Source organism: Dipodomys spectabilis, unplaced genomic scaffold (genome assembly GCF_019054845.1).
Source record: "Dipodomys spectabilis isolate Male_0828 unplaced genomic scaffold, ASM1905484v1 ptg000098l, whole genome shotgun sequence".
NCBI lineage: Eukaryota > Metazoa > Chordata > Mammalia > Rodentia > Heteromyidae > Dipodomys > Dipodomys spectabilis.
Window position 1 is genome coordinate 19,035,387 of NW_024870775.1, and position 13,905 is coordinate 19,049,291.

At 45.1% G+C, this 13,905-nt stretch overlaps 1 protein-coding gene across 1 annotated transcript in view; it reads left to right on the top strand.

Annotated features, from left to right (window-relative positions):
• Positions 1-9,526: 9,526 nt before the first annotated feature.
• The window catches only part of Uhrf2 (ubiquitin like with PHD and ring finger domains 2), an 80,433-nt gene continuing 76,054 nt past the window's right edge, over positions 9,527-13,905 (top strand). Inside the window, exon 1 of the mRNA XM_042686605.1 lies at positions 9,527-10,018. Within this exon, the coding sequence (XP_042542539.1) occupies positions 9,866-10,018 (153 nt within the window). The 5' untranslated portion in view covers positions 9,527-9,865. The remainder of the gene's footprint in view (positions 10,019-13,905) is intronic.

Here is a 13,905-nt window from a genome sequence, read left to right on the forward strand (position 1 = left end):
GTAGAATGCTTGCCTTGCATGCATGAGGCCCTGGGTTCGATTCCTCAGCACCACATAAGCAGAAAAACCCAGAAGTGGCGCTGTGGCTCAAGCAGTAGGGCACTAACCTTGAGCTGAAGAGCTGAGGGATAGCACCCAGGCCCAGAGTTCAGACCCCACAAGCGGCAAAAAAAAAGAACCTCAGGGTAATAATGAGTTGGGTGAAGAGATCAGGAAAAAGGATACAGGGACAGCTTAATGTGCAGCTTTTTTTTTTTTTTTTGGTCTGGTCGTGGGGCCTGAACTCTGGACCTGGGCGCTGTCCCTCAGCTCTTCAGCTCAAGGCTAGTGCTCTACCACTTGAGCCACAGTGCCACTTCCGGCTTTTTTCTTTTTGCTTATGTGGTGCTGAGGAATCAAACCCAGGGCCTCAGGTATGCAAGGCAAGCACTCTACCACTGAGCCACCTTCCCAGCCCAATGTGCAGCTTTTTACCTCTTCTCTCTTGGGTAAGTTGGAACAGGTCCTGTCTCTAGGTCCAGGACTAGTGATATGCGTGAATGAATCACAATACAGGAAGGCTCCTTCCTGGGGGTTGTAATGAAAGTCACCTAGGCTGAATCTTATTTTTTGCCCTACTGTAATCTTTGCTTGATGACAGACTAGCTAAAATCTCAAATTTCTGCAGAAGATCTTCTTGTCCCAAGGCTTTGAAGATATATGCATACAAAGTCCCATATTAGCTCCCATTTAGGTAGAGCTAAGTACATTCTGACTAGCCAACAACTACACTATTAAGACAAATATCCAATACCTTGTCATGGACCTCACAGTTTGGCTTATCAAGACCTGCTCTTGGTCACAGAACATTAATCCCAAGTTATTGGGAGACTATCCTATACCACTGAATTCTGACTTTCCAGCTTGATATTTTCCCCCTAATCTGATGTCCTCAAAATCTACTCCAACATATGTTCCTCTGTTTCTTGCTGGTATATAATTGCCAGATTCTATCATTTATTTTTTTATAAGTAAACTATTTCTTTCCTAAGCAAGGAATATACTTATCCTTTCCAGCTGTGCTAAGTTATGATTCTGGCTATTGACCTGGAAACAATCAGATATGGTGGAGGGAGCTTTTGAGAAGCATAATCATCATCCTGTTAAACACCTGCTTCAGGTGTGGTTATTGTACAATCCCTTATCTCAAAAATAACTCATGTAGAAAAGGGCCGGAGGTATGACTCAGGGGTAGAGTGCCTACCTAGCAATCATGAACTCTTGAGTGCAAACCTCACTAGCACCAAAAAAGAAAAAGTTTCATCCTCCACAAAGTGGATGTCGTATGAGCAGGAAAGAAAAAAACAGGTCTATACCTCACCTTCACAACTAAAACATTCCAAATATAACAAGCATCTGGGCTTTTGATTAATGAACAACTTCCTACAAGGGCCACATCTCCATTTCAAGGCTGAATATGAATATACTTAACATAAAACTCACAAAAGACCACTAAAGACTGAGAAGGGCAAAGAGATCCACCAGATATGCACCTTGTCTCAATTCACTGTTATACAGGTGTCTACTTTCCCAAAAACAGATGATGGGTTCACATGCCCTAACTTGTTTAGATGCAGTTAAGGGCAGACCTACAAGTGTTTCTGCTTTTTGGGTTTTTGCTGTTATTTTGGTCAGTAGTGGGGCTTGAAGTAGGGTGTGGACACTGTCCCTGAGCTCTTTTAGCTCAAGGCTAGCACTCTACCAGTTTGAGCCACAACAACATTTCCAGTTTTCTGGTGATTAATTGAAGATGATAAGAGTTTCATGGGAAGCCACCTGGGAAGGTGGCTCAGTGGTAGAGCGTTTGCCTTGCATGCATGAGGCCCTGGGTTTGATTCCTCAGCACCACATAAGCAAAAAGAAAAAAAACCCGGAAGTGGCACTGTGGCTCAAATGGTAGAGTGCTAGCCTTGAGCTGAAGAGCTAAGGGACAGCGCCCAGGCCCAGAGTTCAGGCCCCATGACCGGACCCCCCCCCCCCAAAAAAAAAAGAGTTTCATGGAACTTTCCTACCCAGGCTGGCTTCAAAAACCATGATCCTCAGATCTCAGCTCCCCTAGTGGGTAGGATACAGGCATGAGCCCCTGACACCTAGCTAAAGCCATTAGATTTTTTAAGCCTTTATCAAGTCCATCATCGTCCCACACATAGACTAACAGCCGAACTCACAAACAAAATGACACATAAACAACTGCACAAAATCAACAATGATCACAAACACAGGCTAACAAGAAAGTAAAAGAAAACATAACATAATTACATTAAATCAGAGTGAGCTCGTAGATGTTTAAGCCAAGCTGTGTTTTCAATAACAAATCATCCTTTTTATTCCTAGCTCTATAATTACAAACAGATTTATCAGTCAGAATTATCCCCAAGGGGTACCATGATAGAGTCAACATGGTTTATTCTTATGCTAGTCACAACAGAGATTTCAAATACTGAGGTTTCTCTGTATGCCTTATGTAGATTCCCTGCTGTTTAACACCACCACTAAGTAACAGAATCCAGGCTTTCAGATAAATGGTGGAAGCTCAAATTAATTAAAACACAAAGTGACTGTTTGTCCTTAGTGTTGCAAAGATAAATTGCTAGCTGTTGTTTGGGGGATTACCTCCTACTTAATACAAGTTCAAGTTTTACTATCATTGATAAGATTTTTCTAGTACAAATTGCTTGATTTATCTGACTTTAAGATTATTTAAATTCATCTTAATAGCAAATTAACGTGTGAAAATTGAGGAGGCTGTCATTCTGAGACTGTTTAATTTTATAGTAAAGAATCTGAGCAGGGTGCCGGTGGCTCACACCTATAATCCTAGCTACTCAGGAGGCTGAGATCTGAGGATCATGGTTCAAAGCTACCAGAAAACCAGAAGTGGCATTGTGGCTCAAGTGGTAGAGCTCTCGCCATGAGCTGAAGAGCTCAAGGACAGTGCCCAGGCCCAGAGTTCAAGTCCCATGACCGACGAGGATTAAAAAAAAAAAAAATGAATCTGAGTTCTCTGAGTTACCTCCAAATCCTAAACCAACTCTGTAAAAACCTACTAGTGTACCTCAGATGATATATCCCTGCTGAATTTGGGTTTTCAAACATCTGAATTCAGTTTGTGAATCTGGATACCATATTTTCAAGATCCCTACAAAGAAAAATTGGGCCACAAGGATTCTTCTCTTAGGAGTCATTTCTCTCAACAGGTTGAATAAAAATGACAAATGACCTAAATGGGTTATTATAACCACATTTTGTGACAAGACTGCCTATAGACAATGAGTAAAATAGTATTATCTCATCCTGGAGTTTAGTATTTTGACTGACAACCTTTCTAAGAAATGCCTAGTGAAATATTTTTGAGATTCCTAAGATTTACCCCAAATCGTAATGTAAGGATGTTATATCAAAAAGACATTTTAAACAAGTTCTTCAAATGGTTCTTATGATGACTGAAGTTTGAGAACTAGAAGATAAGTGCTCTTATATATTCTTTCTTTTTTTTTTGTCGGTCGTGGGGCTTGAACTCTGGGCCTGGGCGCTATCCCTCAGCTCTTCAGCTTGAGGCGAGCGCTCTACCACTTGAGCTACAGCGCCACTTTCAGTTTTCTGGTGGTCTATTGGAGATAGGAGTCTCACGGTCTCTCTTGCCCGGGCTGGGCTTTGAACCGCGATCCTCAGATCCCAGCCTCCTGAGTAACTAGGATTACAGGCGTGCGCCACCAGCGCCCGGCTAATTTTTAACTTTTTTTTTTTTGGTGCCGTGGGGCTTGAACTCTGGGCCTGGGTTATATATTCTTTCTAAGACAGCACATTAATAAAGCTTTTTTTGGAAGGCAATTCAGTAGAAACTCTGTCAACCGACCCGAGTTAACCAAGTCATCAGATAAAGTGACATACTATCCTGACTATATAACATGCATAGTGGCCCAGGGTTTTCTCAGTCTTGATGTCAGTAAGCTACTCTTTGATTTGCTCTTTATTTTGAACTGTCTTCTCATCAATGGTGCATTTATTTAAAAACTTTTATGTTATCAGGTGTGCTGAGAAGTGAAGGCAGGGAAGACAGGGGAGTTTAAGGTCAGCCTGGACTATATGACAAGATCTGTTGTTATTTTATAATTGTGCTAGTTAATATTACATAAAGGAAAAAGAGTTGTTTCCGGGAAAGGTAATTGGGATACAGCGGATAAAGTGAAAAATCTTCTCACGCACATACAAGAGTGGTCAAATGAAGGGTAAAAGTTTGGGAGGGGAATAAACATTCTGAATCATGCTGTACTCAGATTACTTTATATAAGCTTTTTCAATTCTTGCTCCACCTTAAAAAAAAAAGAGGGCATGGGGACTAAAAATATTTAAATAATTCATTGTGATGTCATTTATCCAAGAATGATCTCATAAACTATACTTAGGGTCCTATGGTCAACACCACCAAATTACTTTTTCCTAAGAAGATTTTATTTCTTCTAAAGTAGTCAATTGATATGAATTCTTTACATCTATCTTCATTTTTGTATTTTTAAGTTAAAATAAAATGTTTAGGGGCCCAAGATGATGGAATGGTAGCAACTCAATATTCACTATATCTTCAGGATACAGAAATAAAACAGCTTGAGAGAAACTACTGGTGGGAAGGCATTGAAATCTCAGTTGTGAATAGTGTTAAAAACAAAACTCTCGGGCTAGGAAGGTGGCTCAGTGGTAGAGTGCTTGCCTTGCATGCACTGGGTTCGATTCCTCAGCACCACATAAGCAAAAAGAAGTGGCCCTATGGCTCAAGCAGTAGAGTGCTAGCCTTGAGCTGAAGAGCTGAGGGACAGCGCCCAGGCCCAGAGTTCAGGCCCCACGACCGGACCCAAAACAAAACAAAACAAAACTCTCACGAGTTGCTCATGGCTCACACCTGTAATTCTAGCTACTCAGGCGTCTGAGCTCTGAGGATGGCAGTTCAAAGCCAGCCAGGGCAGGAAATCTGTGAGATTCTTATCTCCAACTACCCCCCCCACACACGCATGCACGCACGCGCGCACACACACACACACACACACAAAAGCTGGAACTGGAGCTGAGGTTCAAATGGTAGAGTGCCAGCCTTGAGCAAAAAAAAAAAACCAAAAAACAAAAAAAAACCCAAACCCCAAAACAACCTCAGGAACAGCACTGAGGCCTTGAGTTCAAGCCTCCAGATCGGTACCAAGAAACAAGAAGAAAAATAAAAGAAAGAAAAAAAAGAGGAGAGAGAACAAGGATTCACATGCTCAAGGCCATGTGAGGACACAGGGAGAAGATGGCTATCTGTCAGCCAAGGCTGGAGGCCCCAGGAGAAGTAAAATCTGCTGATGCATTAATCTTGGTCTTCTACACTCCAGAACTGTAAGAAAACAATTTCTGTTGTTTAAGTCATCTGGTTTATAGTGTCCTGCTGTGATAAGCCTGACAAACTGCTAATACAATATCTGAAACATTTAAATCATAAAGTATAGGGCTGGGAATGTGGTAGAGCACTTGCCTAGCATGCATGAAGCCCTAGGTTTAATTCCTCAGTACTACATAAACAGAAAAAGCCGAAAGTGGTGCTGTGACTTAAGTGGTAGAGTGATACCCTTTAGCAAAAGAAGCTCAGAGAGAGTGCCCAGACCCTGAGTTCAAGCCCCAGGACTGGCAAAAATATAAATAAATAAAATCACACAGTATTTTAAGCTGGAGATAAACACCCATTAATGAGAATAGAAAGAAACTGGGGCTGGGAAGGTGGCTCAGTGGTAGAGTGCTTGCCTTGCATGCATGAGGCTCTGGGTTCGATTCCTCAGCACCACATAAGCAAAAAGAAAAAAGCCGGAAGTGGCGCTGTGCCTCAAGTGGTAGAGTGCTAGCCTTGAGCTGAATTGCTGAGGGACAGCACCCAGGCCCAGGGTTCAGGCCCCACGACTGGACCCTCCCCTCCCCCCCCCCCCAAAAAAGAAAGAAACTTCACCGGAATTTTGCAAGTAATTTAATGGAAAAAGGTAATTGAAGACTACAGCAAACTGGTTGTAGGCACAATGGAAAATAGAATGACCCCACGAGTCAATATTTTACTGGTTTTGAAGGGCTGGATTGACTGATTCTAAACTAGGCTATATTCAGAATCACCATCTTAATCATTATATGGATTGGAACTGATCCCAGAAAAGATAAAAAGGAATCAAGCTCCCTCTATTCACAGCAATAACATCAAGTAATTGGCCTTGATTAGACTTTCTGTTTACATTGTTATGTAGAATAACAGAAACTTTATTAGAACAGCTCAAGATTGTAGGACTCAAAGCCCATACTCTTCCATGAAACCTTTTATAATTTAGACGGAAGGTATGTTTCCTTACTCTTCTTGTACAGCTCTAGGTAAAAACATTTACACACATAGCACAGATGTTCATGCAAACACATCCATACTCACATATGTTCATATACAAAAGATACTTGCATAGATCCATACATATGCATGAATATACATCACCATATCTTCCAAACAGAACCACTAATCTTTCATCAATAATCTTAACTGCATAACCTACAGGTTTTGAGTTTAGCTTTTCTTTACATTTGACCAGATCTAATTTTTACACAGGACTTTCTGCTTAATTGGTCTCTTAAAGGGGGCGCTCTGAAAGAGCTTTAGGGTCTTTCTTTGTAATATCTCTATACATATTAACAATGAGGCCGTGGACAAGATTTATGTTTTCATTAAATTACAAACTCACTCTTCTCTAAAAAGGACATCTATATAATAATGTGATTATAGGCATATGTAAACTTTAATATATAAAAAGTGAATGAATAAAACATATATCCACTGCAAATATATACTTACTGCTATTGCTTAGGTCATAATATAGAATATTACCATCACCCAGATTTCCTCGTGCGATACTCCTCTTTGAGATTTGACTTCATCAAACCTCACCAGAAGGATAAATTGCACAGGAGTACAGAAGGTCTTGACTAAGACAGTTGCTATTTCTTTTTTTTTTTTTTTGTCGGTCGTGGGGCTTGAACTCTGGGCCTGGGCGCTGTCCCTCAGCTCTTCAGCTCAAGGCGAGCGCTCTACCACTTGAGCTACAGCGCCACTTCCGGTTTTCTGGTGGTTTATTGGAGATAGGAGTCTCACGGTCTCTCCTGCCCGGGCTGGCTTTGAACGGCGATCCTCAGATCTCAGCCTCCTGAGTAGCTAGGATTACAGGCGTGAGCCACCAGCGCCCGGCTGTTGCTATTTCTTGTTCATATCTCAAACTTCTGTTTCCAACTGTCAGACCTCCTCATCTAAGTATATTTCAGATGTATTTCAAATGTAACAGGGCTCAAGTGTATCTCACTGCATTTCCTCAATTTCCTTCTTTTCTAGTTTTGTTAAATGCACTGTTTACTCAACCCATCCATTCAAGTCTCCTAAAGACTTGAGAATAATTGTGAACATTTCACATTCCTATCATCTAAATGACCCATGAATTGTTAAAGCTAGATTGTCTACAATACTCTAGAATATATATCCTTTCCTCTCATCACTAATTTCTATCATTAACAGTAATTTTGCCCAAATCGACACACTTATGTTTTTTTATTTATTTATTTACTTATTTTGGGTCTGGTCGTGGGGCCTGAACTCTGGGCCTGGGCGCTGTCCCTCAGCTCTTCAGCTCAAGGCTAGCGCTCTACCACTTGAGCCACAGCGCCACTTCCGGCTTTTTTCTTTTTGCTTATGTGGTGCTGAGGAATCGAACCCAGGGCCTCAGGTATGCAAGGCAAGCACTCTACACTGAGCCACCTTCCCAGCCCTTGTTTATGTTTTTATAACAATCTTTCTATCCTTTACTTTTTCCCTAAAGCACCCTACTATACTCCTGGGGTTTTCCAAATATTTATTTAATCACATCAATACACTACTTCTTTAAAGTCCTAGTTTCTCCCTGAGGCTTACCCCCCCCCCCCCAAAAAAAAATCTGCTTTGAATGCTAATGCTCACACATTGCTATTTCAACAGATTTTGCCAACCCTTCTCTGATGTGCAATTTCTTCTGAAGTGTGAATGAAATGCACACTTTCAATCTTTGTTTAAGTCTCTCCTCTTTGGGTTTTGTCTGCATCTAAATCTAGATATCAATCGAACTAAATGTTTTTATGTGAGCTACTAAAGAATAGGCACTGATCTAAGCACTTCATTCATTAGGTGTTTACAGTCGGGAATTTAAAGCAAGTAATTTGCCCAAGACCACATTTTTAACTAAACAGAAAAGCAGATTACAATTCTGATCTGTCTCAACCCAGGAAGGCCTCGTTTAAATGTTGCCTCTGAATACAACATACCAAACTCAGACCATAATGTACATGTGTATACATTGTGAGCCAGGAATTAGAGGAAAAAAGCGGTATAACTTTGTCATAGCCAATAGTTACCTTTCTTGGGTTAGTTGGTCAAAAGTGTGCGCTTAGACCTATCTATGATTTCATGTACATGTGCAACGAACACACAATATTTACCTTGGAAGCTAGCAAAAGGCATTGCATTTTGAGGTCATAGCGAGTAAGAAATTGTCATTCAGGGCAGGGATACAAAGTCCTCCAGGTTTTCCCCGTCCTTCCCGTGTCAGGCCACGTTTCTACTTTTAAATAGCATCTGCTGGTGTCATCCGTGTGTCACTTTGATGGATGGCTATCCAAACGCTACTCTACCTGGGACCGATGTCATCGCTCTCACTACTCCTGTTACCGACTAGGGGAAGGCAGGGTGAAGGCAGGCTGTGTGCGGGAGCGCGGCTCTGGGCCTGCTCCCGAGGATTCGTTCCCAGTAAGGTCTCGGTGCAGTTCTCAGCCCATCCAGTTGGTTTCCTTCTCAGGCCCAAGGCTCCGCGAAGGCGCAGGCGGACTTCCAGGCCTCGGGGTGGAGGGTCACCCCCGCAGGACCCGGCCCGCCGGGCGCCGGTAGCCCGGGAACGCGGATTCCCGCGCAAGACAGCGACCGGACCCGCGGGAGTCGCGAGCACGCAGCGCCGAGCGTGAGGCGCACGCGCCGCCGGCCCGGCGCGGCGGGACTCAGCCAGGCCGGCCGAGCCCAGCGACGGGGTGCGCCCCGCCCTTCCCCCACCTCGTAACCACACGAATGCACAGCGCGGGTATTTTGGGTGTGTTTTTTGACACCTCAAAGCGGTATCCAGCAGGCCACTGGAGCCACCCGCCTCCACGCGCCAGCTAACTAGGAGCGCGGCTAGAAGCAAGCCCCAAAGCCGGGGCTCAATGCCCCGTGCCTAGGTGCGGGCGGGTGGTGCCCACTAACGGCTCTCGGGAGCCCCGCCCCTCGCCGGCCCCGCCCCCGCCGGGCCCGCCCACCTCTAGGGGCCTCTTCCTATTTTAGCACCCACGGGTTTGAAACCACCTCCTCCGCTAGCTTCCTCTTTCAGGCGGGCGGAGCCCCGCACGGATCTCGCGAGATCTGGGTTGGCGCCGTGACCTCCATGTGGGAGCTACAGCTCCCTTAAGTAAACACTCGGCGCGGCCCAGCCTCGGCTTCTTCCTATTCGTGAGGCCGAGCGGCTGCCATAGCGCCCCGGGGCTAGTTCCGGTTTTCCCTCCTCCTCTACTGAGCTGGGCGGACGCGCGGTCTGGGAGGCGCCGCCGCCGAGTTCGACCGCGAGTCCGGTCCGTCTTCCTCGCCCGTGCGCGCGCGCGCGCGCTCGCGCTCGCCTGCCCGCGGCGGAGATCCGGAGCCGCCCGGGAAGGCAGCGGCGGGCCAGGCGGGGCGCGGCGTCCCGAGCACCGGGGGAGACAAAGGCGAGCCCGGCCTCCCTCTCCTGGTACCAAGATGTGGATCCAGGTCCGCACCATCGACGGCTCCCAGACGCGCACCATCGAGGACGTCTCTCGCAAAGCCACCATTGAGGAGCTACGCGAGCGGGTCTGGGCGCTGTTCGACGTGCGGCCCGAGTGCCAGCGTCTCTTCTACCGGGGCAAACAGGTGAAGCGCACCCGCCTGGCCCCTTGCGAAGCTCCGGGCGGGAGCCCCCTGGGCGCCGCCTCGGGATGCGTGGGCCTGAGGCTGGACGCGACGCGCGCGCGGGCTCCGCCTCGGGTGGGCAGGGGTGCGGGGCCCGGGCCTGCGGTGTGTGGTGGTGGTGGGGACGGGCTGAGGGGGAGGGCGCGACTACAGGTGCGTGCGCCCGGTGGGTCGCGCGGGGAGGGCAGCCCGGGACGTGGAGACCTTGCCGTTGTTTATCCAGTGGGACGGCGGCCTCAGGCTCAGCTTGCTCCGGGCTCCTGGCTTCCCGCGCTCGGGAGGCCTTGGAGAGTGGGGAGGGCAGCGGGCGCTGGCAGCCATGCCACAGCGCGGGAGGCGCGAGCTGGCTTCTCCGACTTCGCTAGGGTCCGCATCGTGTCTTCGTACCCAGATTGGAGATGGAAAGTATGACATTGCTCCCTCTGGCACAACCTGGAAGGCTCTGGGCACGCTTGGATAAGGATTTTCTGAACATTGGGTCCCTTCTCCTTTCGCTGTGCAGCCTACATTGGTGGCATCGGTCTTGGATGTGCCAGAAACCTGGACTAGTGGAGCGATTGATGTAACCTGGGGCTAGGTTTACACTGCCGTTTCTGGGGCTGTGGTTCATTCCCCGAGGGCTCTTCTTACCACTCACTTTCGAGTATTCTCCGTATTCAGGCTTTTTAAACGGCACTGTAGCGTGGCCAGAAGTAACTTGGGAGGCTGAAAGTCTTTCAGCTGTGCGTGTGATTGTGAGCATCTCCGATAGTTGTATGATATTTGCCAAGATCTGGTCAGTCTGCGATCTTTCCAGTCCCACCAATAAATCTAGTGGACCATGCCTAGACAGACACCCAAGGCCTATCTTTGTGTGTGTGTGTGTGTGTGTGTGTGTGTGTGTGTTGTCTTTTGGTTTTTATTCCATTGAAAAGTTGGCTTCTTGCACTTGATAGATCAGTTTGGCTCCAGTCCTGAGGTCTGAAATAAATGGAGATCATTTTGATTAGGTAGAAGTAGCCTACAAGCTGCAAAAAGTTTGCAAGGAATATTTTTCTCCCTTTCACAGGCTTACCTTTCTAAGATTGTCCAGATACTTTAAAAGAAAATTTACAATGGGAAAAAGCCATCCAGGTATTGTTGTTTTATATTTGCATCCAGCACAAAACACAAGTATTTGTGACTTGTAAAAAGAGATGTCCCACTAGATTGTAAGCTTTGCTTTGACATAGTTGTACCTGTATTAAATAATAGATAGTTTTTTTTTCCTTTTGGTCACAGGTGAAAAGCTGAGTTCTCTGAATTTTATTTTCTAGTAAGTAATAATAGTACATAAATTTCTAGGACGCTTTGGTGGCTCCAGAACCAGAGATAGAAGTGAAGAATGAGGCTATATTTCTTGATGGCACTCCTAAAGTCTAGTGATCTAATATTCCAAACTATAGTGCATCTGGATGTCTTGAGGAAATGCTACAAGACTGAATTAAATGCAGAGCTACAAAGTAAAATTTCAGTAAACCAGGAACATAGTTCCAGATTCTGGGAAAAACTATCGAGTACAACCTTTCTTTGTACTTCTTCCCCTATCAGTCGATAACCTACTACTTTGATGCCAGCCATTGACGTAGAGAAAATGAAGATATCCAGTGGTGTTCAGGTCCTTATGAACTGACAAGTAGTGTGGCATCTCTATTTGTCTTTGGAGATCCATAATCTTTAGAGTATAGTTTGCCTGTAACAGGCAACTACTTCATTGTCACACTATCCTGTAAAATACCTTTGTGTTCATTAGAAAAAGGAAAGTCTTTTCTCAGGATATTTTACTGCTACATGTTAAATAAAGTATCATGCATACATAAATAAAAAATTTGTCAATAAAACTAATTGGTACAAGGCATTATGATATTTCCAGCTTACTTGGAAGGTTGAAACAGTATCTTTTGAACTTACCCTTAGTAACATAGCAAGACACACAGACTTACGCACACACACAAAGCTGGATGCTGGTGGCTCATAGCTATAATCCTATTCACTCAGAAGGCTTGAGAGCTGAGAATTGTGGTTTGAGGCCAACCTGGGCAGGAAAGGCCATGAGGCTTTTTTTTTTGGGGGGGGGGGGGAGGGAGTTCAATCATGGGGCTTGAACTCAGGGCCTGGGTGCTGTCCCTGAGCTTTTCTGCTCCACTTCTGGTTTGCTGGCTAATTGGAGCTAAGAGCCTCATAGACTTTCCTGCTGGCTTTTCCAGGCTGGCTTTGAACTGCAGTTCTTCTACTCAGCTTCCTGAGTAGCAAGGCTACATGAGCCACCAGGGTCTCGCATCATGAGACTCTCTTATCTCCAATTAACCACCAAAAAGCCAGTAGTGAAGTTGTGGCTCAAGTGGTAGTAGTGGTAGAGTGCTAGCCTTGAGCAAAAAGTCCAAGGACAGTGCTCAGGCCCTCAGGTCTCAGGACCAGCACACACAAAAAAGAAATGACATTGTACATGTGTTAACCCCTTTTCCCTTCCCTGTTTATTAAGTCTTCTGCTTAGACTGGCTTATACATATTTATTTCAGATTTCAAGTGTACTTAAGAATTCCAGGTATGGGCTGGGAAGGTTGCTCAGTGGTAGAGTGCTTGCCTTGCATGCCTGAGGCCCTGGGTTCCATTCCTCAGCACCACATAAGCAAAAAGAAAAAGGCTGGAGGAAGTAGTGCTGTGGCTCAAGCGGTAGAGCTGAAGAGCTGAGGGACAGCGCCCAGGCCCAGAGTTCAGGCCCCACAACAGGACCCCCCCCCCCCCCAAAAAAAAAAAAAAGAATTCCAAGTATATAGTTAATAAGATCCCACAAGATCTTGATGAACATTCAAATTTTAAAATGAGTGTTTATAGGATAGTACTACTATTCAGACTGTTTCCTGGGTTCTTAGGACCAGCAACATTAGTTTTGCATGGGCACAACACATCTATCTGCTGAAGAAGAATCTATATCCTAACTTGGTCTCTAAGTGATCTATATGCAGATTTAGTTTGAGAAGCTGCAAGTTTGACTCCACTTTTTTTCCCCCCAGTGGTACTGGGTTTTGTGTTGATGCTTGAACTCAAGGCCTGAGCTTTTTCACTCAAGGCTAGCGCTCTACCACTTGGAGCCATAGTGCCACTTCTAGTTTTCTGGTGGTTAAGTGGAGATTAGAGTCTCATGGACTTTCCTGCTGGGCTAGATTTGAACCTCTGTCCTTGAATCTCAGCCTCCTAAGTAGCAAGGATTTTTGAGCCATTTCTCAGCCCTTGATTCCACTTACGAGGATCAAAATAGAAACTTGAAATTTAGGGCTGACATTTTGGTTAGAGTAGGGAAACCTCATTTGAACTTTCTTGTCAGGGAAGTTGAGACACTGGAAAGTGGATTTTTTTCCCCCAAAACGTGTTGATAAATCCCTGTGTGTGTGAGAGAGAGAGAGAGAGAGAGACAGAGAATGAAAGAAAGAGAGGGAGTAAGAGAGAGATACACAGAGAGAGACAGAGACCAGGGCTTGAATTCAAGGCCTTAGTAGCTTGCTTACTCACAGCTGACACTAACTTGAGCCATACCTCTAGTCTGGCTTTTTGTTGGTTGTTTTGGAGATGGAGTCTCAGACTTTACTGCCCCCACTGGCTTCAAACTGAGATCCATCAACTCAGCTTCCTGAGTATCTAGAATTATGGGCATAAGCCACTGGCACTCAACTAATTTTTTTTTTTTTTTTTTTTTGAGACAAGGTCTTGTTATATAGCCCAGGCTGGCCTCAAAATTGAGATCCACCTGCCTCAGTCTTCCAAGTGCTGGGATTATAGGCATGTATCACCTCATTGGACTTTGACTTTGATCTCTAAATCTTCGAGAATCT